The sequence below is a fragment of the Coccinella septempunctata genome, chromosome 9, assembly GCF_907165205.1.
Source record: "Coccinella septempunctata chromosome 9, icCocSept1.1, whole genome shotgun sequence".
NCBI classification, from domain to species: domain Eukaryota; kingdom Metazoa; phylum Arthropoda; class Insecta; order Coleoptera; family Coccinellidae; genus Coccinella; species Coccinella septempunctata.
The window spans coordinates 16214983-16242419 of record NC_058197.1 but is presented as its reverse complement, the minus strand read 5'-3'; the positions used below and the strand labels follow the sequence as shown (position 1 = coordinate 16242419).

The following is a 27437-nucleotide window of genomic DNA, read 5'->3' as shown; positions in this document are numbered from 1 at the left end:
TGGGACGTAAATACTTGTATCCGGTCTAAGCTGCGACCTACTTCTGAATCCGATTTTTTCCTTGGCCTTCGCTGAAATTTCATTCTCGATAGTTGAACTGACTTTTCATTGCCAAATTTTTAAAAATAGAAATAATTTGGCACTTGCAAAACACATATCAGATAAACAAACGTTACCTATCTTAAAAGTTGTCACGTTCAAAAAATGGGTAAAGGAGGCAAAGGAGGAAATAAAGGCAATAATCCCCCAGCTGATGTAAGGAACATTACTCAATTAATCAATTGGTCTTTACTTATTATCAATTTTTACAGAAAAAAGCCGCGGCTGGGGGTGCTGCGCCTAAGGCAGGGGATAGTAAAACAGAAACCAAGCCACAAGCGACAAAGGGAGGCAAAAAAGGTGAGAGGGTAGAGATTTTGCTCCGAGTTACGAGATTTAATTGCGTTTTACTTTTAGGAGGAAAGAAGTGACCTCTAGTTTCTTTTCTGTTGGAGAGAAGAGAAAGCTTTAGTTTCGCCAAGTTGTATAAATATTTGATATGAATTTTGACTGTTTTTTGTAACAATCTTAGCATAGTTGAGAGGCAAACGTTTAATTTATGAAGTTATGTTGAAATAAAGATTATTTTTAGCTATTATGTGTCTTTTACTACAGATCTGTTACAGTATGAGCGCAGAAGCTTTGGAATTATTTTTTTTTTAAAGAACTGTCACGATTTTCACTAATTATCAATCATTTTTCGCTCTCGCCAACTAAAAATCAATCAAAATTGTCAGTCTAGTGTCAGAGAAGCGCCAAATGGATAAATTTCACGGTGAGTTCGCTTTCACGCAGATTAAAGGGTGGCAAAAACGATGTTACGCGGTATTTCAACCCTAGTGCAAAACTACATCGACATGGTCGGGAAGGAGAGCGGCATCAGCGCCAACGATTACGCATACAACGAGTCCGTCAGGAGGACCAGGAAGAACTACACCACCAAGATCCACGTCCTGGAGAGGCCGTCCAAGGGCATCGACCTGCACCTGGAGCGTCCATCTTCGCAGGTGCTGAAGGCCGTCAATCGCAAGCGGTCCAGGATCCTGACGATACCCAGGCCTGAGGAGAAAACGGAAGTTCTGGACGCCTTGATCACCTCCATGGAGGTCGAGAGGAGGTCTTCGCACACGGACCTGAGCAAGCTGCTGAAGAATTCGCGCAAACCTCATCCGGCGCTGACAGCTAGCGACTTGAGGGACATCCAGAGAAGTAAGATGCAACACCCCATCCACCCACAGATCTTTTCAGCTTATTGTCGCCATTTAGGATCCTTAACAGTCTTTGAAACGCCTGCCACTGGCTTTTTTAAGTGACAAAGGTTGAAACATTCCGAACATTGTTTAGCAAGGTGCGCTTTTCTGTCTTTGTAGATGCTGAGAGATGATTCCCTCTGTGGAAGAGAGATGCATTGAAATCCTCCACCATTTGTGCCAACTAAACTGTCCACTATTACACCATTGTCCCTGTTTCAAGACTTTAAACTCTTGTCTTCACAGCCAGCTAGGTGTACAGGGTGGGCAATATTCGATGGGATTGAATGGTAGCTCTGTAATTGTGAAAGCTGAGGAAAAATGGCACGTTTCCGACCAGAACTTTCAAAAGATGGAAAATGGCCAACTCTGCATCTTCTTTTCAAGCTATAAGTGAAAACTCATTGTTTGGCTTTGAATTGGTGCTTTATTTTGTGAAGTTTCAGTTAAATCGAAAAACAAATGTTACATTCTACATAGCTCAGAAATGTGTCATCCATTGTCTTCTAGCTCTTATAGTTCTCGAGATACCCTCAGTAGACAACGAATTTTGCCCACCCTGTACAAAGGCAGCATGCACTCAGACAGGTAAGGGCCAGGGTGATTATGTCGCCTCCTCCAAGAATTCTCGCTCTAGATATTGAAATTGCAAGCATAAAACCACACTGAGCATCCCATCCCCCCAACAAAACCAACCATACCAATAACTATCCATCCATTTGATCACCGTTACATGATTCCAATTCTTTCTCTGCCTCGAAACCCACACTAAGGTCACCACTTTGGTCCTTATTCGCGTGAAAACACCTTTTTTTTGTTCAAGATGACAGCAACCACGACGAGGTGATGTCCACCCACATAAAGAAAATGAAAGAGGGCATAGAACGACTTCAGGAGATAACGCAGAGGTTCAACTGCACCGAAAGCTACAAAGAGGACGTCGAATACCTGGTGAAAAACGTGAAAAAGGCGATCAGCAAGTCGGAAACTAGAAGCCAGAGGAAAGACTGAAACAAAAAAAATCGTTTTGTATCGAACAGTGAGAGTGGTTCAAATAAAACACATGTGGTTGTGGGTAATTTTCGTTTTTCTTTTTCTGCTTATTTAGCCTTCGAACACATCCAAATATACATAAGATATATAAGCAAATTTTGCCTGAAATTAGAACACACCAGTGAAACGATTACTCTGCTGTTCTCGTAATATCAAAATACATTTCAGAAAAAGTGTTTAGGAACTTGCAACATTCGCGAAAATAGCCACCTTAAAAAAAAATCACTAGAATTTCGAGAGGGAATAAATTAGATTCGTCGACGACTCCACTGGTGTAACAAGCTCAGTTTCCGTTGTAAAAGGTGTGAATTATATATTTTACAAATAAAAAAACCAACGAGTGTTGACTTGTGTGTGTGTGGTGTTTAGGTGTCCTTATCATCGAACCTGTGTATTTTGATATAAGAAAAAATCATTAAAAATCTACGTTTATATAAATACATTAGACATTACCTAAAATAACTATGTCACAGATTTTTCTCATTTTTTTTTTGTTTAATCGATAATTTCTTGGAATTATTTTTTGGAACTTCGATTTTTTTTTCATCTAAAATGAAAACGAATATCAATCATTCAGTTCTACATTATTTTATACAGTTACTGTTCTCAACGAACGTTTCGTTAATAACTGTCACCATTTTTTTTGTTTGTTTGAGTAGTAATACTTGCAGCCCTGTTTAAATCCGTTTCTTGCAGACTTTATTACGGGAATTTCTGCTCGTCCACCTTCTCGGCGTCCGACGACAGCGCCTCGATCAGTGCGTCAACACAATTCTTAGGTATCAACGTACCTGGTAATAAAAAATCAGGTTGAAAAAAACGATTTTTTATCGGATTTTCCTGTACCTACCTACGATCTTCAAATCATCTTTGGTTCTCAATCGAATAACTTGCATCTTGTTGTTGTGCGTGCCGTTCTTGCTGGCCAATACGCCCTCCACCCTGCTCCACACCGACAGGACGGAGCCGGAGACGACGTTGTACGTCCTCCTCCTGAGACCGACCTCGCAGTCCTGTCCCAGGTTGACCATCCTGCAGTTTCCTCGCCAATACGCGTGCGAACAGGTGTTCACCGACGAGTCGTACTGTTCGGTCCACGGTTTCTCTGCCTCGCTGGATTCCACCTGGAAAAATACGGTTTATTTGATATGAATGCAACTCTGTTTGAAAGATCCACAGATGTGTAGTGTCATAGATTTAGCTTGTTATTCTGAAGGGGGAATTTGTTTCTCCAGGAGCTCATTATGTTTCTTTCGTCCTACTGTTAAGATATTCGTACGAGTCAAAGCCTCCCCCTGTATATTTTCGATATACGGCCGAAACCGCGCACCCACCTTCTTGTACTTCTTCTCCAGCTCGGCCAGGCTCTCCTGCCTGAACTGCAGCCCCGTATTGGGCCTGTACACCGAGAACATCTGCTCCTTCTTCGACTCCAGCTTCTTCTTCGAGCCCCCGTCCGCCTCCATCGCCAGTATCGCGGTGTGCTTCGCGTTCCGCACCTGGTGCGACACGTAGAAACCCTCGTTCTCGCCCGTGGTCTCGGACAGCTTCTCCAACGCCTCCGGCCACGACATGCCCCGCTCCACGTGCACCGTGTGCAGCTCCGTCGGCGCCGTGCCCGTCGCGTGCTTCCGCAGGAACGTCACCGTCCTGACGCGCTTCACCACCTCGCCCCCGGCGCCCAGGTCCAATATACCTTCGGGAAAAAATGAAAATGTATTCTGTTCGGGATCCCCGGAGTGAAAAAACGTACCTAGATCGAACCTGCCGCTCCTCTTGGCTTGGATGATTATGGCGCTGAGCGTATCAGTGAAATACCTAAAAAAAAAACGATTAAAGTTAGCTCAAATCTCGATTTACGAGGATGTATCGATATCTAGTTAGCCTAGACCAGTTCCATGCGTAAAAAAAATATTGCGTTGCCGTAGCAACGAACAATAACTCATTAGAAGTGTCAGTGTGAAGTTTGAGGTTAAAAAAGAGAACCAGAGTTACGCAATAAATTAAAAGAAAGAAGATGTGCACCGAAATTGTGAAAATCGAAAAATTGGAGTATCGAGCCATCATCAGGTACCTGTATTTTTAAAAGGGTTAAGAGGTTAGCAGATTTACGAAGATATGCTTAATACCCTTGGTGATCAATGTCCTTCGTATGCGACCGTGAAAAATCGGACTGCAAGCTTCAAAAGTGGTAAATTTTCCATTGAAGATGATGACCGATCGGGAAGGCCAGTTTCTGTGTCAGTTCCCGAAAATATCGATGCAGTTCATGAAATGATTTTATCAGACCGTCGAATTGGGCTAAAACGGATATCTGTAGCACTGAATATTTCATACGAACGCCTTCATCATACAGTTCACGTCAATTTGGACATGAGAAATCTTGCTGCAAAATGGATCCCCAAACGTTTGAATGTCGACCAAAAGCGTGCAAGGGTAGAAGCATCGCGTTCGATCTGTGCTCGATTTGAAAACGATGTAGACTTCTTAAACCGAATTGTTACTATGGACGAGACTTGGGTACATTTCTACGATCCAGAAACAAAGCAACAGTCGATGGAATGGCGACACTCTGGTTCTCCAAGACCTAAGAAGTCAAGTGTCCAAAAATCTGCTGGAAAAGTTCTTGCTTCAGTTTTTTGGGATTGCCACGGAGTAATCACGATCGATTTTTTGGATAAGGTTAGAACAATAACCGGAGATTACTATTCGACATTACCGACCACTCTAAGGGAAAAAATTAAAGAGAAAAGACGCGGAAAGCTATCCAAAGGTGTTTTGTTTTTGCAGGACAACGCCCCTGCACACAAATCTCATGTTGCCATGCAAAAAATTCGTGATGTAGGGTTTGAATTACTAGAACACCCCCCTCATTCACCAGATTTGGCTCCATCCGACTATCATCTCTTTCCTCAACTGAAAAAAAGTTTAAAAGGTCGAGAATTTTTTTCCAACGAGGAGGTAATAAAAGCAGTGAAGATCTGGTTTGCAGAGCCAGAAGAAAAAATTTTTTTAAAAGGTCTAGAGACGTTGCAGGTTCGCTGTAATAAATATATCCAATTAAGAGTAGAATATGTTGAGTAATACAACATTTTGACCTTGAAATTTCGTTTGGTTCCATAGTAGGCTAAGAATCACTCACTTAAACAGCCTGTTCTGGAGCTCCACCGGCATCCCCAGTATCCTGTTGAGGAACTTGGACATGTTGTTGTAGTCCTTGTCGAGAGAGAGCACGCCCGGCATCGATTCGCTGTTGACGATCAGTCCGACGCCCACCAGGGCCGCGGCCACGTCCTTGAAGAAGTCGCCCTTGTAGTCCTTGGGCGGGGGCACGACCGGCGCGTCGTAGCCCATCACCGCCTTCATGGTGGCCTCCAGCGCCGACCTGCCGTACTTGTTGTCGATGTTGAACTGGCTCAGGTCCCTGGTCTCGGTGGCGCGACGGTCGCCGTGCGTCAGCGCGCCCAGGCTCTCCAGACGTTTGGCCACTATCGACGCGAACCTGCGCAGTAGAAAAAAATCGTAAAAACGCACGCGCGGAGCTTCGGGCATCAACTCACCTCCTCTCCCCGGCTAGATCGGATATGAGGAAGATGTACTCGGGCGCGTTGACCTGGTTACTCCGGTGCGTCCGGCCGAACTGCTGTATCGCCCTGTCGGCGGACCAGGGTAGCTCGAGGGTGATGTGGACGCGCCGCCTCTGGTTCTTGGCGCGTCTGTCGCTCTGCAGCGATATGCCGCTGGATGCGGCCTCAGATATGATGGCCACGTCCTTCTCGCCGTCCATGAAGCGCTGCTTCTCCGTAAGGTTGAGCGTCTCGAGCGGCACGTCCTGCTCGGATCTGCTCTCGTACTGGATGCCGCCGTCTTCGGTTTGGACCACGCGACCTGAGACACACAAGAAGGGTTTTCAGCTGAAAATATGTCCAGGAAACAAGATCGAGGATGAGAAACTGAAAAAAACTTGAAACGTTCCTGTTTTTCCCCTCTTAATCAAGGATCAGACTTGAAATACGAACAAAAACAGTTTATACACAGGGTGAGTCTTAGATTCTAAGTATATAAGGGCCTAAGAAGGTTCAAGTTTCAGATCCGTAACTTCGAAGACAAAAAAGTAATGAGAACTTTTCGAATTCGTCAAAATCTCATTTTTTGCTGATGACTCAAAAACAATGGATCGCAGGAGGCTACGGTTTTCACCATCCTTTGTTTCTCTGATAAAAAGTTCGGAAATTTGTCATCCGCTCTCTTCTAGATTTCATAGTTCTCGAGATCCCCTCAGTGGATAACAAATTTTGCCCACCCTGTACATACCATGTGGAGAGGCAATGCCACAGCATTAACACTACTTACCTGACCCACCACAGACATTAAAACAGTCGACCAGTACTTTGATGGACATTTGCCAAAATATTCCTCAAATTTTCATTGATATAACCTCATCGACACAATTCCAAATATAGAGTTCAAGCATTACAAAGAGCTACATGAGGCATCACCCGATATTAAATCTTGATTTCGGAGCGTTTGTAACAGAAGGAACCTTTTTTTTAAGCCTGCAGAGTCCACCAGGTTGAATCTTTATTATGTTCATTTCTCTCAAGCAGTCTGTCTAGGTTACTGTCCAAGACCCACCCTGTATAGACGAAAATGTCGTTTGGGAAACAAAATTGAGGAAAAAAAACAGATTAACGAAAAAACGCGAGTCTCAAAAACCTAGAGGGCAGTGGGAGAGGGACGGGGTTCCACAGGGGAACATTTTTGGTCCCCCTTTTTCTCCTCCCACTCAACGAAAACTTAAATATGAATGAAATCAGTTCATATAATTGTCCCACTGTTAGTAAGATCTTATCGGGGATAGAATAAAATATTTTTAGCATTATTTTTAAAGGGTTAACGGTCAATTTTTCCTCACCTTTCCTCCCTGTCATTTCAGCTACGTTCTCTGGACCACCCAGCTCGTCTATCAGCTGATCCAGAGTGTTCGGTGGCAATTTATCGCCCAGTCTTTCGATTTTATTCAACAGTTCCTCCTTCATCGAGCACGCTCTCTCTATGGCATCTTTCGGTGGGGCTCCGGTGAATCCTGCACCGTTACTTTTGGCTTTAAACGAATAAAAAAAAACGAATTTTTCACACTTTTCACTGCAACTCCAACAAAGACACTTCACACAATAACAGAACCGAATCCTCGGACACAACCAGACCTACCTTTATTATTTTTCTCCGTGATCATCATGGAGAGCTTATCCTGGGTCGAGGGTCGTTTCTTGGCCACCTTCTTCGTCTTCTTACCCTTCTTCTTCGTCCTGCTCCACGGGTCGTTGTCCGAGTCGCTGTCCGATATGAAGGGGTTGAAATCGCTGCTCTGTGCAGAGTCGGAATGTTCCTCCGAGATCTCGCTCTCGTTGTCCGTCATCTTGAACTCGGAGTCGGTGCTCTTCTCCGAGTCGTTCTCGCTGTCTGAGGTCGACCACTTGTTCCTCTTGACCGCCCTGGCGGCGGCCTGCCTCACTACAAAAAAAAATTAATGAAATCGAGAAACTTTTAGGCTGCGAAAGGTTATTTCGACATAATATACGAGGTGAGTCTTTGATTCGTACAAATATTTCAACAGTAGATTCTCGAGGTTGAAAGAAATACTTTTTTCGTATACTATTTTTCTTGAAACGGCTTGGTTTGAAAGATACAGGCTGTTGAAAAAATGTTTTTTAGATCTCTCATAAACAGTTTTATCGAATTGAATGAATTTCAGATTATAGCTTTTCATTTATTTGATGAATCAGAAAAAAAGGTAAGAGAGAAAAGTGTTTCTTTTGACCTCAAGAATATACTGTTAAAATCACAACTTTCATTCATGATTGAATAGATTCAATTAAAAGGCAAATGGACTACTTTTTATTCTCCCAATTCTTACACACAAAATTTCACATTTAGCAGCATTCGTGCCTTTATCAAGGCTCCAAAATGAACAAAACGTATCAACAGAACTGCACAAATTTAAAATTCTCATGAATAAAAATACACAAAGGACATAATGAACACAACATAAATCAAAGAGAGTAGTCTTTTGACAATTGTAGCATTGATTCATGTTGTTTTTAGTTGTGTTCATTATGTCCTTTGTGTGTTTTTATTTATGAGAATTTTAAATTTGTGCAGTTCTGTCTTGTTCATTTTGGAGCCTTGATATAGGCACGAATGCTGCCGAAACGTTGGTGAAAATTTGTTTTTGTAAGAATAGAGAGAATAAAAAGTAGTCCACTTGCCTAATAATGGGTCAGACATTTATATCTTTGGAGATGTTTGATCCAAACTTACTTGGTTTCCTTTTGCCACTGTTAGTCGAGGTGTTACCTTCATCGTGGACTCCGTTTGATGATTTTTTCGAATTAGAAGCAGGGGGTTCCAACCCTAATAACCTGTGTATCCTGTTTCTGTCCGGTGCAGGGAAGTGTTTCTCCACCAAAGTTTGAAAAACTCCTGAAAAAGTTAGAAATTTATATCCAGCTGTTCATTGTGTCCAAGGGGAAAAGTTGTACCAATTTTCAACAATGGTAACCGTCCATCAACGAATACAGGGTGTATTAAGGGTGAGGCTTTTTTTTTAACAGACAGAACTGGTCAAAATGAAGTGTTTCACCGAAAATCACCCATACAAAACTTTCAAAACAACAAAGTTGGAAAAAAAATTGAGAATGATTACTGAAATAGACCCTAGATCATTTGTTATCTGATTTATCGCAAGACAATGAGAAATATTTTATCTCGTGATGAATGACACAACCATATGCTTTTGTTTAGGACATTGTTGCGTTAGATTTTTAGTGGGAATGAAAATGGAAACTTAAGATTGCCGAATTTTTCTCATCTTTTTTTAATAATTCAAAAGTTGGCTCATTTCGATACCAACTAACAGAAAAATACTTAGGACCGAGAGTAAAAAAAATAGAATATTAGTTCAAAATCCCAGGAATACAATTCGTCTAAATTATTCAAAAATTTTTCCACAATGTTCATCACAATCTTCATCTTTCACATCAGCAAAATCAAGCCATGGATACACCACTAAAATAGAGAGTTTGCACGAAAGGTAAAGTTGCCAGCTTTACCACTTTTCGAACATCTGAAATCATTACCATAACAATAATTATTACCTCCCAATAGTTTTCAATAAGCTTCATGTGCAATTTTTGTGAAACAATACTGTATTTAACTGGCCGCTTGATTGTCAAATCAATAAATTTAGTTTCTCTCTCTGTCTCAATCTTCATCTTGTTCGAACCCTCCAACAATCGTAGTAAAAATGGGGTGAAATAGGGTAACAATAATACCACTTAGTCAACATGAGCACTTTTTATAAACTCTCTCAAACTTCCACATTGTTTTCACCCCAAATCCCACGATACAACAATTTTTTCAAGCGACCCGATGCAACTAATCAGATAGACTCAGATGTACTGAACCATTCACCGTCCAGCCATATGTTTAAGCCGGAGTCACCTCCCACAGCCCCTCCCTTGAAATTCAAAGAACTTTCGTCGAAATTCCACGGGTTACAGCACCGCCAGCCCTCTACATAGGCAATTTTCGACCTTACCTTTAGCCGTGGACACGAAATCGGTCAACTCCCCCTCGTCCCTCTCCAACTGCTCCAGCGTCCTGGCCTCGCCGGTGCTCTGCAGACCGATGACGACGCACTTGCCGCACTTGATGGCCTCGTGCGCGACCGAGACCGCGTGCGGCACCTTGGCCGCTATGCACAGATACTTGAAGAAACGCTGATGCGCCGACCAGAACTGGCCCCACATCGTCTTGCGCATCCTGTTCTCCGCGTCGACCAGTTCGGCCGCCTCGTGGAAGCGCTGCATCGCCTCCACCCACAGCTTCACGCTCGCGTCGTACACCTTCTCGAACTCCTTGGACAGGGGCACCTCCTCGATCTTGAAGGCCACGCCGTGGAAACTGAGCTGCCTCGCTATGTACATGCCTGCGGAGACGGGAAAAAGTTAGATCGTTCAGACGATATTTGGGCCAATGCCTCAGTTTAACTTCGGTAGATGGCGCCTTGTTTTGACAAGCCTAAAAACTTCGCATTATCCATCTAAAAACGGTGGCATACGTCAAATTTTCAAGGCCAAACGACTACTTTTGTAGAAGTTAATGGATTATACAGGGGGAGTCTTTGATTGGTACTTACAGGGTGTATTTAAAGGTGAGGCTTTGAAAAGAAGGTAGAACTGGTCAAAATGAAGCGTTTCACCATAAATCACCAATGCAGAACTTTCAAAATGATAAAGTTAGGACAAAAATTAAAAATTATTATTGAAATAGATCCTAATACGACCTTCAATCTCCTATCAAGTCAAAAACTCACCCTGTATGTGCCGAAAAACAAAAAATTGTTCCTAGCAGATGAGAAATTTTTCTGGTTAACAGCCAGAAATTCAATCGCTCCAATATTGTTAAAACATTTTTGAAATTCACAGATATTAACTTAGTCCGATACTTTATCGTTAGAAGCTCCGCCTGAATACGAATGGACGGCAACCAACAATACACCCTTCGTGTTTGAATGGTCACGAAGGTGTCATAGAAGAAAAACTCCCGATCGATGGGCAAAATCGCCACTCTATGATCGAGGGACCACAGAGCGTCACTAACCTCTCAATTTCATATCCATGGCAACGATCTCCATAGCTCCAACACCCCTCTTCTCTACAGCAGATATAAAATCTGAAAATTCCTTGAACGGGGTACCTTCGCCCCACATCCCCAACCTGACCATATAAGCCATATTCCTGGGCTCGGAGGCTCCAGTAGCCGACGCGTAGATCACACGAGCCTTCGGCAGCTTGTTCTGGAGCTCCAATACAGTCAAACCTAAGGAAAAATCACTAAAAAAAGGCCATATTTCAAGCAGTCGACATAGCTTACCTGTCTTCGTGGGCTTGGAGGAACCGACAGGGCACAGATTCTTCGCCCTGTGACACTCGTCGAACACTATCAGACCATCGAAATCCTGTCCGCACCACTGCAGCAGCTGCTTCAGCCTGCTCTTGTATTTACCACCCGCAGAGTTACTCTCACCGATCAAGGCTGAATAAGTGCTGAATATAACGCCCTTCTTGACGTTCCCGTTGATCGCTGACGATATCTTGGCGTACTTGAACTTATTCAAGGGATGAACCTGAATCTTCCCCGCCCCTATGTCCTTCAGATCCCTCTCGGCGTCGTATTTGAGGTCGTTGGAGACGGACACCCAGATGGCCCTCTTGCGTCCCTTCATGTAGTTCTCGAATATTATACCGGCTATGGTACGACCCTTACCCACACCGGCCCCATCACCTAAACAAGTCCACATTGAACATTTTCTCAATATTCGGCATTTAGGCTAGTTTACCTATGAGAAACCCAGCCCTTGTGCCATCTGGAAGGATATGTTCGTGTGCTTGGGAGGCGTAGGTTATACTCTCCAACTGCAAAGCGGAAAGGGCCCCAGTTCGTATGGTCTCGTCAGGTATGGACAGCTTGTACCAGACGTCAGCTGGGGCAACGGATGATAAGGAAGCAGTCTCGACAACTGGATCGGGATGTTTCCTGCCCAGTTTCAATTTCGAAGGCATGTAATCCGCATAGGTTTCTGCCACTCCAAGTTCCTCGTCATCGACCTAAAAAAAAAAGGTTTCATCAATGAAATCTTCCGTTATAACCTTACTTAAAAGTGGCAGAGCCATTCTCACCTCTTCTTCTTCTTGGTGATGCATCGGTTTGGCATCGGCGTTCATCCACATGGACGCCACCGCCTTGTTGCTCAACTGTGGTCCCCACGGAGGCTGACCGGGGGGTGTGGAGTAAAGCAGGGCTGCCATGTTTTGAAAGAACGGGTTCTGTAACTGACCGTTCAGACCCAGGGCGGCCATTTCCACTGCGAAAAGAACCAGAGGTGACAAAAATTCGGATTCGTTTTTAAAAAGTAATTTTTTCCGATTGAAATATCGATTAGATGTGTGTCGATACCTATTTTGGATATCGTTGGAAAATCTATTCAATATCTCAGTCGTTTCCTTAAACGTGCATCTTAAAATGTTAATTTCGACACATAAAAGGCAGTTAGTTGGTGCGGGACAAAGGAAGATCTCAAGAAATTGTTGTGCAGCCTAACTTAACCATATACAAAACACAAAAGTGGACACAGCACGTCTAAACACTAAGCATTCCTTCATAGTCACAAAAAAAGTCTCATTCAAGAAGCAGGTTAGGTATTTATGTAAACTATAGAAAACATCTCTTCACGCAAGTCAAAAAACGAAACAAGAACTGTCAAAATCCAGCGTAAATCTTAAAAATTGATGTAAAGAATGAAAACTGCACCTCTAAAAGCCTTATGACAGTTCGGCACAAAATTTACGAGATTCAATACACGATTTTGAAGTAAATGAATCTTGTTGTTCCATTGAAGACCTGTATATTACCAATTTATATTATTCTCAACTTAAGTCGGGTTCAATTTCATTTATGCATGAACAAATTTTGATTTAGTTTTTGTGCAAAAGTCGAAATACGTAAAGTGGAAAAAGGACTCAAAATTTCCAAAAAATATACTCTTTTCTTACATTTAATTCAATTCCAAGTAAAAAAAAAACTGTTTCACCATACTATTATACCGAAATCACATAATATTCCAAAAAAGAATCAAAATCATCCGATAAATTCCCCTAAAACTTCTTCTATTTCAATTTGTAGCGAAAAAAAAGTGCACGAAGCAATCGATACCTGTTAGTAGAAAGAAAATATTAGTTCTAAATCTTCCATTCCAACAAAACAACCAAAGGGTGCAAGCAAACCAAAGAAAAAAATTCCCGAAGCATGGATACGATGACTCACAGTGTTTAAGGGGTAGTAGTTTAGACTTACTCTGCTGCAGAAAATGAGCAGCGTGGAAGGCGGCGCTGGCAGGGTTCCCTCCCCCGCCAGCCCCTGGTGGAAACATCTGGCCCATGTTCATCGGACCACCCAGCCCGCTGAGCATGCTGGCCATTGCCGCCATGCTACTCATGCCGTAAGGCGTGCCCACTGTGATATGATTTCAAGATTAATCATCTGCACGATTCAAACGCTCATTTTAATATTCTATCCCAGCCCCAAAGTGAGGGAAATCTGATAATCTCAAACTATGACCATTTTCACTCGTAACGATATAAATAAGTCCAAATATTTTAAAAATAATGTTCTGATTTAAGTCATGGGAAATTTTTATTATAATTAGGTGAGGTTGCAACAAACTTAACCAGGGAAGAACTTACAGGATACATGAAGTATTGCCCCTAGATTTTAAATGAAATCAGTTAACACACCAGGCTTCTCAACCATTTCAACAGCCAAAGATATTTTTTCCCAAAATACATTAAATTAACAGATTGAAATTCTTGGTAATGACAATAATTCTTTTCCCAACAAGGCAATGATTTCCATACAAATTAAAGTGTGATCGGCACTTACTTGGCGATCTCATCATGTCGAATGGTGATGGCATGCCAGCAGCCATTTTGCTATTACCGCCATAATGAGGGCCCATACTGGGCATCTGCGGCATCGGCATATCAAACATTGCATTCTTCGGTTTGGCTTTCGTGGTAGCTATTGCAGCTGCAGCTGCCAGATCTTTGCCTCCACCTAAAATATTTCCAGCAATAATAGATATCCAACATCCCCTTATATAGTTTGATAGTTTGAAAGTGAGATATTGTGCTCCGAAGTTACAAACCTGGTACTTCTATTTTGTCGGGATCTTCATCTTCGTCAAAGTCACTTCCAGAGAATTCCTCTTTTTCCTCTTCCTTACTTGCCATTTCTGATTATTTGAACTTTTCCAAAAACAACCTGATGTTGTGAAATTAGTTAGTCTGCAATTTAAACAAACACCGTTAAGTTCTTCAAGATTATATGTGGGACAGAAGCTAATAAAACATTTATAAATCGAGAAGGTACTTCAGTTGGCTCAATTAGTCTTCTTCTTCGCGTACCATCTCCTAACGGAGGTTGGCTACCAACATAGCTATGCGCACTTTATTTGCAGCTGCACGGAACAATTAGTCTGGGTAAACTGATTCTGAAGTTACCAACTCCAGAAGTCATACAACCTAATAAAGAATTCATAAGGGAATATCTCCAAGTTCCAAGGAATTTTTTTATCAGTTCCCAGCAAATATGGCGTGAACCAACGCCCTTAAACATAATTCCAACCAGAATTCTCGAAATGCACAAACATTTGAGGATGTTAAGCCCTTAGATACCCCAGAAACCCCAAGTCAACTTTTTTATTTTTTTTGTGGTTATGAATTTTTAACAATGATTTAAAAGAAGAAAAAATGGGTTTTACACAAACTTACCGTTTATTCTGAACACTTTATCATCGTTAATTTGATAATAAGACTTCAATGAATGAATTAAATAGCAATTTCGAAGATATAACAAAAAATAAACAAAATCAAGTATCTTCGACATTCACCTAAAAAATGACATACCATTCTTTATAAACCTAATGACATGCAAATTCGTGATAATGGCTGAATTCTTCGTGCGATTTCTTTGATTTACCAATTCGAAGAACGTTATTACATTGAATTTCACTTACAGGATTCGGAGAATGAAGCATAATCAATTAAAAACCAAAACTTTAGTTTGACTGATTAACACGCCACCGCCATTTACCTACTATGTACTAAGCGTTGCCAACATCGATTTCTAGGGACGAAAGAATCGGAAGAGCACCGAAAAGTTAGGGACTTTTCATTTTTTCTTACGGTGGCTCAATAAAATAGGGATATTGCGCGGGTAGTGTTGGCACTCAATACCCCAGATCTTTAAATAATTCAAATTCAAATTAGGCGCGAAAACTTCAATGAACTTTTCCTTTAAAACAAATTGAGCTGTAATCTAAATTGGAATGATTTGAAAAAATGGACAGTGGAGTGAAAAGGGTTCGTTTTAGTCGATTCTTTATATGTATACTTACTAATAGATGAACCACTGAGGTTTAATGATTTCTCGATCCGTTGTTGGAGTGAAGTTGTCTCAGCTATTTATTCAGGAATAATTCACAAAAGTACACATGGTTATTATTGTGCAAACAAAGCAGGAAGGGGAAAAGAAAGAAACAATAATTTTTCAAGTAAATATATTTTCATTAATCCTTGAACGGAAGAAATGATACAATCACATAATAAATAGAGAAATCCAACAGATTTAGGTGATATAAATATAAAGCATTACACTTAAAGTACAAATCACAATTTAAATTCTGTCTTAAAACGTACAGAATTAGTCATTCACAGTTTAGAAGACTTGATTACACAAATAACAATTAACGTTTTGTGGTACTTAATACTTTTTTAAAATATCACAGGAATCTCGGCCAATTCATTTGGACCGAGATTCAATTAAACTAAACATAAGTTATCTAATTTTGATTTCTCATCACAAAAATATTCTAATATTTACAGAGTCATCATTTGGTGCATTCACGTTTTACTCCTCAGGAAAATCTTCATCTTTAACACTTTCAGCTTCTTCCGTCAAAACTTTAACTAATCCGTCAACCAAGTGGTTCTTTATGAGGGTGCCTGAGAAGATGAAATTGTTTCAAATTTCTTACTTGAAGATTAATCAGATATACAGGGTGAGTCTTTGACTCGTAAAAATAATTTAGCAGTAGCAGAAGTCAAAAGGAACACTTTTTTCCTTTACTATTTTTTCCGAATCAGCTCGGTTTAAAAGATACAGGCTGTTGAAAAACCATACAAAATGTTATTTTTATTTCTATCTCACAAACGGTTTTATCGAATGAAATGAATTTCGGAATATGGTTTTTCATTTATTTTATTGATCTTTTTCGAACACGTCTTCCAGTTTTCTCATTATGACCATTACATAACATGAAAATACAAAAATTCCAAGAACCGAATAGGAAAAAGGTGTTTCTTTTGACCTCAAGAAACTAGTGTAGGAAGACTCACCCTGTAAATTACTAATGTGACTAAACAAACTCACGAACTTACCAACTATTTTCATGTTGTCAACAGTTTTTACTCGAATAACCTGCATTTTGTTCTTCTCTTTCCTATTTTCTTTTTTATTCTCCTTCTCGTTGTCCTCTTCATTGGATTTGTCAGCGATCGCCTTCTCTATTTTGAGCCAAATAGGAAGCACAGCACCAGCAAGCACATGATAGGTTCTTCGTCTCAGGCCGTTCTCACAGTTCGATCCAGAACGACAGTCTCCATTCATGTACAAGTGAGAACAGATGGTGCAGTTATACTGCTCCTCCCACAAATTTTGCACTTCTTTTGCATCAGTCTGTGGTAAAATTAGGATATAAGATACGCTGTATAAATTCATCACTACCATGATACACTAAACTATCTTTACGACACTGGTGGATAATTTGCATACATGTAATAATATACAGGGCGTTTCACGGTTAAGTGTAGAGGGTGGGCAAAATTCGTTGTCGACTGAGGGGATCTCGAGAACTATAAGAGCTAGAAGAAAACGGATGACACATTTCCTAGCTCCTTTTCAGAGAAACAAAGAATGTTGAAAACTGTAGCCTCCTACGATTCTTCATTTTTGAATTATTAGCAAAAATTGAGATTTTGACGATTTCGAAAAGTTCTCATAACTTTTTCATCCTTGAAGTTACAGATCTGAAACTTGAACCTTCTTAGGCACTTTTATACGTAGAATCTATCGACAATGGACAATGAATTTTGCCCACCCTGTACGAAGCTCAACTGCAGGTGGGGGACACACAAACAATTGCAGATAACCAAAGGTCTACGATGCCCAATGCACAATATACAGGATGCTTTATTCATTTGGCCCAAATTTCCAACAAGCCATAACTTCGGAACCACTCGGTATATTCTAATCAATTTTTAGGAGAACGTGTTAAGTGGATATCCTCATTGATTGTTATATCAATGAAACCTGAAGCTCAGGACTGGCTCAGTAAAATTCCATTGATCTTAAAGATAGCCATAAAACACCCTGTACATCAGAATTCATGAAAACCGTCAAATTATTTGAAAACTACAGAAAAAACTATATAAGACCAAATTGAAATTGCAGCTACTCACTGTTCTCCCATCGAATCAAATTGGAAAAAAAAAAGAATTGTCTGAGTGCTTGAGCTACTCGAAAACTAACCACATACCTTGTAATATTTGTGTTCGATTTCTGCCAGGGTGACGAGCTGGTTCTGTTTCCCCGTATTAGGCCTGTACAACGCCAACTTATCATCCGTTTCATAAGTACCGCGTCTTCCAGTCGGCCTTTCAACTTTTATCAACAGGATTACCAGATGTCTTCCGCGGTTGCCATGACGAGAAGCGTAAAATCCCTCGTGCTGCTCCGACGCCTCCTCCTCGAATTTCTGCAGGGCGTCCTTCCACGACAACCCCCTCTCGACCACCAGCTTGTGGAGCTCTATCGGAGCGACACCGGTGGGATGTTTATAGAGGAAAGTTATTGTCCGCACCCTCTTGATAACGTCCCTACTGTTGGCCCCTAGATCTAAGATACCTGCGAATAAAAACGTACAAATCGTTATGACAGTGACAGATGACTGGTTTAACCCAACTCCCAACTCAAATGTCATCGGTAACTAACCTAAATCGAAGGTTCCATTACGTTTGGCTATGGCAATCATGGCATTCATGGTATCAGTGAAATATCTGCAAATAAAGTTATTTTTATTGTACGTACACAAGCTGCATCCTCTGAAATTGGTAAAAATATTGTTGACGTGACACTGTGTCACTTGTCAAAATCAATTAATGAAGAAAAAACCCTCACTTGAAGAGCCTATTCTGGAGTTCAACGCGTATCCCTAATATCCTGTTGAGGAACTTGGATATGTTAGAGTAATCCTTGTCCAGGGTCAGGGTCCCCCTCGAGGGGTCTCGAATTATCAGACCCACTCCGATCAATGCGTCGGTACAGTCCTGGAAGAAGTCACCCTTGTAATCCCTCGGTGGTCCAATGAACGGTGATTCCCTCGACAAAATCGATTTCATCACTGTCTCGAGCGCGTTTTTGCCGTATTTGTTGTCGATATTAAACTGACTCAGGTCTCTGTTGTCAGCTGCGCGACGGTCTCCGTGCGTCAGGGCCCCCAGGCTTTCCAATCTCTTGGCTACGGTGGACGCGAATCTAAAAAAAACGATAATAATGAAACAATATTCTCCCAATCATTTTTACGTTACAGTTTTTGTTACAGAGTGGGTCAATTTGAAAAAGTATCAGCTTCAATGTCTTGGCCCCCATGCAGAACCAGAAAAAATGCTAAAAAGAGGTTAACTCTGGTTCGTTGGATGTTGGTTCAATTTGTATAAACCCTGGTTCAGTCGGAAACAAAAAGGGGGTGCATGAAAGAGACGAAGCGAGGGACGTGGCTGTCTTAGGTCAAGTAGTAAAGGATCCGACCGATTTTTCACATTTTCATTTTGAAGCCGGATAATCGAGGTGTTGAATTTTCGTTGGGCCATACTTTATTTCAAATAGTACTGAAGGTCACTTCTTGGAGGGACAAATTATCGGCTGAAATGCTGAAGAACATAGGAGGGAAAGGAACTGATATGTTGTGGCGGAAAAATATGGTAGAACAAAAGGATACCGTTAGAATGGGACTGTCAGTTCCAATATACAGGGAGAGTCTTTGACTCGCACGAATATTTCAACAGTAGATAGAAAAGGAGTAAATAAGATAAGGCTCATAAAAAACGTAATGAAGACAGGAAAAACAGATTATCCTGAAGGAAAGTACCTATATCGAGAAAAAGAAGAAGTGGGTATGTAAAGAATTTTAACGTGTGGTTTGAAATTGTGGCATGGGGGTAAATAAAGGAACGGAGGGAGGCTGGATTCAAACGTAGAAGGACAGAAAGTGAAACTTCAACTAACCAGGGGTAATTTTCGACGGAAAAGCTAACGACCATCGATAGATTCTCAACTTACCTCCTTTCACCGGCCAGATTCGTTATGAGGAAGACGTACTCCGGCGCGCTGACCTGGTTGCTCCTGTGCGTCCTGCCGAACTGCTGCACTGCCTTATCGGCCGACCATGGCAGCTCGAGGGTGATGTGGTACCTCTTCCTCTTGTTCAAGGCCCTCTTGTCGCTCTGCAGCGAGATACCGCTCGAAGCCGCCTCCGAGATGATGGCCACCAATTTCCGGCCGTCCATGAACCTCTCTTTCTCCTTCACGTTCAAAGTTTCCAGGGGAACGTCCTGCTCCGACCTGCTCACGTACTGTATGCCGTTCTCCGTCTGAACCACTCGACCTTGAGAGAGACGGGATGTTAATAAGTGTTTTCCTCGAGAATTTCTGACCAACAAAACAGGATATTGTTCATCGATCGAGGGATATAATGACTATTTTTGTCTCACCTTTCCTTCCTGTCATTTCGGCCACCTGTTCAGCACCCCCCAGATTGTCTATCAGATCATCAAGCGTATTCTTAGGCAATTTTTCTCCCAGTTTTTCGATACGGCTCAGAAGCTCTCTTTTCATTTCATTCGCCTTTTCGATATCTTCGATGGTGGGTTTTTTTGGCTTGTTCTCTTTTTCTTTCTCCGTTTCCTTTTTTTTCACTGAGGAAGAAATATAGTTCCACGTTAGTTTCAATTTTGAACTACACCAAGCATTGCTCTCATGAATACCGTTAAAATACCAAAATATCATCAGTTTCTCGATGTAAACCAACAAATAAGTACTAATTGTAGCAATGAAAATTGACGCACCAAGGAGTGATTGAAATAAAAAAAAATCTGATACCCCTGACAAGGTAATTTTTTATTTTGCAATGTAAGGGGCACTACTTTCCCCTTCGTACTTACATTTGCGGTCTTCGTATTTCTCCTCGAAAACATGCGCCCCATGTTTCTTTTTGAATATATTTTCTAACACCTCTGATTCCTTTTGAGCCTCTATTTCGGCCTTTGTCATCTTTCGTTCTTGTTCTTTCGGCTCATGATCAGAGTCGTCATCGGAGAGTTCCAAGTCGGAATCCATTTGCAGAAGTTCTGCCGAATAAAATACACAGATTGAATGTTAAGGCTCGAACGCTTAACTGTTAGTAAGAAAATATTAAGGAGGAGAAAATGGGATACACTTAAATGATCTGAATTTCGGCGTGTTATCCACATAAGTTTTGTGCACATGTAAGCTATATAATATTTTAATAGTAGATTCTTGAGGTCAAAAGAAACATTTTTTCCTATACCATTTTTCCGATTCGGCTCTGATAAAAAGATATAGCCATTTTAAGTTTTCATAATGAGCTGTGCCACCCCTGGAAAAACCTTCGGAATAAGTAGCTAAATCTGTGACACTACACATCTGTGGATCTTTTGAACAGAGTTATATTCAGCCAAAGTACCCAATTTTTAAAATTCCACAGATACATTTTAATTTTTGATCATCAAATTACTCGAAAATGGTGCATTATACGAGAAAACATGAAGATTACTTTTATTTTACAAAACGTTCAAATATTCATAAGATAGCTTCCAACTTAGTTTGAAGAGTTGGGTTCTTGGAATTTTTCTATTTTTATGGTATGTAATGGTCATAATGAGGAAACTGGAAGACGTGGGTGATATCTTGTATTCGAAAAAGATTCATCAAATGAATGAAAAACTACATTCCGAAATTTATTTCATTCCATGAAACCGTTTGCGAGATAAAACTAAAAATATCATTTTTTATGGTTCCTCAACAGCCTGTATCTTTCAAACCGAGAGTATTCGGTAAAAATGGTAAAGGAAAAAAGTGTTTCTTTCGACCTCAAGTTTCGACTGTTAAAATATTCGTACGAGTCAGAGACTCAGCCTGTATATTTTTCGATTTTCTACTTACCACGCTGTTTTCTCTTCATCATTTCCTTCTCTTCCTGTATATTCTTTTGAGCCACCGATAAATTAGACAGTATTTTGTTCACATTGTCCTGATTCGACGAGGGAAAATGCTTTTCCACCAAATTTTGAAAAACACCTAAAAAAATCGTGTCAATATTCGATACACCGAAAAAAATTGCGTTCTCACCTTTGCACGTCGATACAAAATCCGTCAGAGTACCATCCCCTTTTTCCAGCTGGTCCAGCGTCCCAGCCTCCCCAGTGCTCTGCAGACCGATGACAACGCAACGGTTATTTTTCATGGCATCATGGGCCAGTCTGATCGCCTCCTCCACCTTGGCGGCTATGCACAGATACTTGAAGAATCGCTGATGCGTCGACCAATACTGGCCGTTCATCGTTTTTCTCATGTTGCCGTTGCCGTCGACAAGATCGGCCGCCTTGAGGAACTTGAACATCGCGTCCACCCATAGGTCCACGCTCTCGTCGTACACCTTGATGAACTCCTTGCTCATCTGCACTTCGACTATCGTGAATTTTACGTCTTGGAAACTCAGCTGCCTCGCTATGTACATGCCTGAAGGAATTATACGATGAGCGACAAAGTCTAGTTGAAAAAAAATTGACAACAGAGGCACCTTAATGTTATCTAAATAAAAGATATCCACTTCTTTAACAACCTTCTGAAATTGAGAAATTTACTGAAGAAATGTCGGGTTTTTCGTCGTGGCTGAACTCCTAAATCCACAAATTTTATACAGGCTGAGCCTTTGACTCGTACAGATTTAACTGTAGATTCTTGAGCTTGAGAAAACACTTTTTTCCTATACCATTTTAGGTTTTCATAACGAGCTGTGCTACCGTTGGAGAAACAAAATTATCTTCAGAATAACTGGCTAAATCTGCGACATTACACATCTGTGGATCTTTCAAAAAGAGTTGTATTCAGCCAAAGTACCCAATTTTCCAAATTTCACAGGTCCTTTTTAATTTTTGAACATCAAATTACTTTTATTTTATAAAACCTTCAAATATTCATTAGTCTAACTTAGTTTCAAGAGTTGGGTTATGAATTTTTGGTATTTTCATGGTACCCAATGGTCATAATGAGAAAACTGGAAGACGTGGCTGATATCTTGTGTTCCAAAAAGATTCATCAAATAAATAAAAAAATATATTCTGAAATTCATTTCATTCGATGAAATCGTTTGTGAAATAGAACAAAAATAACATGTTCTTATGGTTTTTCAACAGCCTGTATCTTTTAAACCGATCCGATTCGGAAAAATGGTAAAGGAAAAAGTGTTTCTTTCGCCCTCAAGAATCTACTGTTAAAATATTTGTACGAGTCCAAGACTCACCCTGTATACAGGGTGTTTGTAAACAAATGCGAAGGACTTAGGGAGATGATTCCTCGATGAAAATAAGCAGGGGTAGTTCCTATAAATTTTTTTCGAAATCGACCTCCCTTCCAAGATACAGCCTTTGGAAGGGGATGACGAGTCGTCAGTTTTTAATTCTTTTACCGATTCTAAAAAACACTGAGTCATAAAACTGTACATAATATGAAGCACTAAATAGATGTTACTCACACGATTTTTTTAGATCTCATAACTTTATTATTAGGTGTTGAAAATAACAACCCCTTATCCTTCAAAAATTGTTTTCGTGGGATATATTTTCAAAAAATAGAATTCTCTTATGATTTCCCATTTGATTCTGGAGAAAGTCTCTTGGAAAATTTCGATACAGTCGATACTTTTCTCGGAAAACAATTTTTGAAGGAAAATCATAAGGAGTTATTATTTTCCAAACCTAATAATAAAGTTATGAGATCAAAAAAATTGTGTGAGTACCATCTATCTAGTGTTTTTTAGAACCCATAATAAAAATTAAAAACTGTCGACTCCTCATCCCCTTCCAAAGGCTGTATCTTGGAAGGGAGGTCGATTTCGAAAAAAATTCATACCCCTGCTTATTTTCATCGAGGAATCATCACCTAAAGCCCTTCACATTCGTGTACAGACACCCTGTAGTCTATAAACTCCGCAGCAGCTGGCGCCCATTGTGTTTTCGTGAAAAATCACAAATATACTGACCTCTGAGCTTCATGTCCATGGCCACTATTTCCATGCCACCAACACCCTTCTCCTCCACAGCGGTGGCAAAGTCCTCGAACGTTTGGAAGGTTGTCCCCTTACCCCACAGACCCAACCGGGTCATGTAGGCCATATTTCTAGGTTCCGAAGCTCCGGTGGCAGAGGCATACAAAACTCTAGCGTTCGGCAGGGACGCCTGTAGCTCCAGCACCATCTGACCTGGAAATTGCAAACACCGAGTGAATAAAAACACTCTAACGACACTCACAAAAACAACAATTCCAATCGAGCATCCTCTGACCTGTCTTAGTCGATTTCATCGATCCGCTAGGACACAGATTCTTGGCCTTGTGACACTCGTCGAAGATCAGTAGTCCTTCGAAGTTTTTTCCGCACCACTGGACGATCTGGGATTTCCTATTCGTGTATTTTCCTTCAGCGGCGTTGCTCTCTCCGATCAGAGACGAGTATGTGCAGAACAGCACCCCTTCCCTGTTTCTACCGTTGGACTCTGAGGATATCTTGTGCGAATATTTCATTTTGTTCAGTCGGTGCACCTGTATGTAACCGGCCCCCACATCTTGGAGGTCCCTCTCTGCGTCGAACTTCAAATCGTTCGATATAGACACCCACACTGCTCTACGTCTACCTTTGCTGAAATTCTCAAGAATCAGTCCAGCTATCGTGCGACCTTTCCCCACTCCTGCCCCATCACCTGGAATTTTACACAGTGTCACATTATACTCTAACAAATATATGACTTGATTTACCTATCAAATATCCGGCTCTAGTCTTGTCTGGTAAAATTTGTTCATGCGCTTGAGCTGCATACGTTATACTCTCCAATTGCAGGGCGGAAAGGGTGCCGTTTTCGATTATTCTATGGGGTATGGACAGTTCGTACCATACGTCCACTGGAGCTACAGACGATAACGAAGCAGTTTCCACCACAGGGTCTGGATGTTTCTCTCCGATTCCCAATTTCGCTGGCATGTACGTTGAGTAAGTTTCAGCCACCCCTAATTCCATCTCGTTCTCCACCTGAAAATATCATCACACTGTAGTTTTCAAACTATTGCCTTCAATATCGAATCCTTATATCCCTTGACTTAAAAAATAAATCAATCACCTCTTCCATAATCTCCTTTTTCTGTTTCTTTGTCGAATTGTAATCGTGATCGTGGGTAACCAATTTCCTTTTTAAATGATTCTGTTCCATGTGCTTCTGTACAAATCTGGCAACCGACTGGTCTGAAAGTAGGAAGAAAATTGGAAAAAACTCAAAATTTATAAAAGAAACCCAAAACTTACCGGTGATTCCTTGGGATTCTAAGGTCCGCTGTATATCTAAGACGGTGCTGTTTCTAAACTGAGCACCGTTTGTTATTCTGCCATTGGTCAATGATGCACCCTGTGCCCTACCTAAAACCCATTAAATGAATTAATTGAAGTTTCGATTTCAGCTGGTTTTGAAACCGTTTTTCAAATGAAATTTCATGCACTCACTTTGGAGTTTTATTCGGGAATATAAAGATTCACCTGGTCTTACTATTCGAATGGTGCGAATACCTTGTCCTTGTGCGTGTGCTCGAAAATGTGCCACTGCAAAAAAAATTAGAAATGAAAACGACCATCAGATTTTCAAAATATTGCTAATTACATGAACCAAATGTAGTAGTAGTAGGGGGTAATCTATGGTTTGGAATCATTTGACGTCCATTGACTGCAGAATATCGAACAGTTCGGTTCGGAGAAGTACTTTCGCTGTATCCTGAAATTACATAAGAATAAGTAAAAATTTTACTGAGGTGGTAAAAAAATGATGCCATGCAATTATTTCAAGGGAAATTGGACCAGTGGTGAACACTCGCCCTGTATACATACCTCTTGGGCGCATAATGGCTACCCTCCTCAATATGCGACCGCTTTGTGGAAGCTGAACTCTGCTAATGGTTCCTATGAATAAAAGAGGGTTCGATTAAAAATTTATACATCCCAAAATATATCAATACGTACTTTGGGTTGGTTGTTGCGTCAATGTCGGAGGATCGCTGATATCATCATCAACTGTATCAATAATACCATCTATGGTGAGTATTCTTCTTCCTCCAGGAATGGACTGACCTAGAATAAGATTACTCTAATAATACGTTACCACCACACAAACTATACATGACTGAAATGGACCCAGAGTAAAAGCTGGATCAATTTTGACCAAAATTACATTACATTCATGTTCTCAAAGGGTCAGCATTTCATTTTGCATAATAACAATAGTTATAAATGTTTCACTTACCCGTTAATCGTGGAGAGGCTGGTTCTATTCGGAAACCATTTCTATAGTCCAATCTAGGAATTGCTCCATTTGTATTGACAAGGACACCTTGTTCAGTAGATGATTCTGTTGTGATTCGATTACTAACTAAAATATGAAAATTTTTGGTCAGTTTGTATTCGAGGATATACTTTCAACAGTTAATTTTTTTCAATTGATACAAATTCAGAGAAGTACAAAAATGTTACGTCCTTTAGAAATTTAAAAATCGTTACCTAAAACTTGATGAGATATTTGGTCAGTTACAGGCTGGGTATTATTTACATGGGCAGAACTACCCGTTGATCGTTGAGAGGGCAGTCTTATTTGGAAACCATTTCTGAAATCCAATCTAGGAATTGCTCCATTTGAATTGACAAGGACACCTTGTTCAGAAGATGATCCTGTTGTGTTTGGATTATTATTAACTGAAACATGAAACTTTTTGGTCAGTTTGTATTTGAGAATACACTTTCATCAGTTAATTTTTTTTCAATTAACACAAAATCCTATAAGAATATAAAAAATCCTTACCTAATACTTGATGAGGTATTCGGTCAGTTACAGGCTGGTTATTATTTACACGGGCAGAACTACCATTAAATCTAGTCACATTATTTATCACAGATCTATTTACATTTGTACCTTCTAATCCGCCTGAAAAATAATTTTAATTATTACTCCATCAATCAGCAATCCATCATATTTCAGTAGGCTTCAAGATCAAACATACAATATTACTTTTTTCTGAGTATTATCACAGATAGTATAAAAAGAGACTCACCCATCGATTTTAATAATTCTGGTGTAACTAAAACAGCATTTCTTGTATCTAATTTTATCATTCTACCATTTATACACACTGAAATATTCCTTGACGTTGTTGGAGGTAACCTTTGAGGTAATGCTAAAAGAAAAAATAAGTTATACTTGAGCTAATGAGAAAAGACGATATACAGCTTTTTCCCAATATAATGCAAGAACTTTACTTACTGTGGTTTTTTGTATTTTCTATCACTGGTTGAGTCTCTTCTTCTGTTTCGATTTCATGTTCATTATTTTCAGTGATTGGTGGAGTACTGAACTCCTCTACTTCATCTAATACATTTTCCGCTTCAATTTGGGAATAAGGATTGTTATTTGTATCACCATCTAAGTAATTGTGATTTTTCATAGTTGACGCAATAGAAATATCTATGTCTGGAAAAAAAAAGAGAAATAAGGTAAGAAATCTAAGCATTATCCAAACGACAGTAGACACCATTTAAGTTATTTTAGAACTAACCAGGAACTTCCATTGTATCAGGATCTTCGTCGAAATCACTGCAAGATGAATCGTCGCTTGAAAAGTCCATTTTTTTATGATTGAGGGAACAACTAAAGGTTTTTTTATTTGGGCTACCGATGTATGGAATGATCTGAAATGGAAGTAAATTCAATGAAAATTATATTACAGAAAATTATTTCTGGTAATTTGATATATGAAAATCTGTGAATAATGCTCATGGTTCATAAGTTTCCTCGAATATTCACGTAACACTAAGATAAAAAAATTAATGGACCATAAAGCTTTCCAACACTAGCAGCTTTTAATAGTTCACATAAGGTTTAGTAGCTCTTAGCCGTGCATCGGAGTTAAGAAAACCATTTAATCTTAAATCTAAACAACTGCTCCTTACTCTCATGAGAATTCAACTGATTATATACAGAATTTTTCCAATTCTTCAGAAATGTTCATTCATTTTCGTGATTTTTTCACGTA

The 27437-nt window shown here is 40.3% G+C and overlaps 4 protein-coding genes across 11 annotated transcripts; 1 reads left to right on the top strand and 3 right to left on the bottom strand.

Annotated features, from left to right (window-relative positions):
* Positions 1 to 680: 680 nt before the first annotated feature.
* On the top strand, positions 681 to 2368 carry LOC123319844. Of its 2 annotated transcripts, XM_044906818.1 has the most exons (3): positions 681 to 814; positions 880 to 1248; positions 2113 to 2368. In XM_044906818.1, the coding sequence occupies exons 1-3, from the start codon at positions 799 to 801 to the stop codon at positions 2298 to 2300; spliced, it is 573 nt and encodes a 190-aa protein (XP_044762753.1). In that variant the 5' UTR covers positions 681 to 798; the 3' UTR covers positions 2301 to 2368. The 2 variants fall into 2 exon arrangements, with proteins under 2 accessions (XP_044762753.1, XP_044762752.1); XM_044906817.1 differs by lacking the exon at positions 681 to 814 and having other exon boundaries at positions 821 to 1248.
* LOC123319843 (protein strawberry notch) lies at positions 2359 to 15106 on the bottom strand. Of its 6 annotated transcripts, XR_006538655.1 has the most exons (20): positions 14980 to 15094; positions 14735 to 14853; positions 14110 to 14248; positions 13845 to 14018; positions 13230 to 13418; positions 12086 to 12270; positions 11746 to 12013; positions 11280 to 11690; positions 11007 to 11225; positions 9943 to 10332; positions 8664 to 8825; positions 7554 to 7856; positions 7258 to 7446; positions 5903 to 6230; positions 5485 to 5844; positions 4096 to 4160; positions 3677 to 4038; positions 3193 to 3466; positions 2796 to 3133; positions 2359 to 2729 (listed from the first exon to the last, which is right to left on the bottom strand). XR_006538655.1 is itself a non-coding variant. In XM_044906811.1 (19 exons), the coding sequence occupies exons 3-19, from the start codon at positions 14192 to 14194 to the stop codon at positions 3045 to 3047; spliced, it is 4053 nt and encodes a 1350-aa protein (XP_044762746.1). In that variant the 5' UTR covers positions 14195 to 14248; positions 14735 to 14853; positions 14980 to 15094; the 3' UTR covers positions 2359 to 3044. The 6 variants fall into 6 exon arrangements, 5 of the variants coding, with proteins under 5 accessions (XP_044762746.1, XP_044762749.1, XP_044762747.1 ...); XM_044906811.1 differs by having other exon boundaries at positions 2359 to 3133; XM_044906814.1 differs by having other exon boundaries at positions 2359 to 3133; positions 13260 to 13418.
* A 399-nt stretch (positions 15107 to 15505) lies between these two features.
* LOC123320174 (protein strawberry notch-like) lies at positions 15506 to 25788 on the bottom strand. Of its 2 annotated transcripts, none has more exons than XM_044907377.1 (20): positions 25658 to 25788; positions 25378 to 25485; positions 25246 to 25317; positions 25022 to 25132; positions 24868 to 24963; positions 24673 to 24783; positions 24491 to 24612; positions 24132 to 24402; positions 23663 to 24076; positions 23362 to 23580; positions 21450 to 21839; positions 21264 to 21398; positions 20243 to 20428; positions 19793 to 19996; positions 19362 to 19686; positions 18201 to 18557; positions 18015 to 18079; positions 17560 to 17927; positions 16403 to 16700; positions 15506 to 15967 (listed from the first exon to the last, which is right to left on the bottom strand). In XM_044907377.1, exons 3-20 carry the CDS (start codon positions 25256 to 25258, stop codon positions 15873 to 15875), a joined length of 3780 nt encoding a protein of 1259 aa, XP_044763312.1. In that variant the 5' UTR covers positions 25259 to 25317; positions 25378 to 25485; positions 25658 to 25788; the 3' UTR covers positions 15506 to 15872. The 2 variants fall into 2 exon arrangements, with proteins under 2 accessions (XP_044763312.1, XP_044763313.1); XM_044907378.1 differs by having other exon boundaries at positions 24901 to 24963; positions 25658 to 25783.
* LOC123321119 lies at positions 25367 to 27437 on the bottom strand. The gene is made up of 8 exons (XM_044908622.1): positions 27355 to 27437; positions 26961 to 27093; positions 26669 to 26875; positions 26460 to 26582; positions 26210 to 26332; positions 25912 to 26103; positions 25658 to 25783; positions 25367 to 25485 (listed from the first exon to the last, which is right to left on the bottom strand). Exons 1-8 carry the CDS (start codon positions 27358 to 27360, stop codon positions 25367 to 25369), a joined length of 1029 nt encoding a protein of 342 aa, XP_044764557.1. The 5' UTR covers positions 27361 to 27437.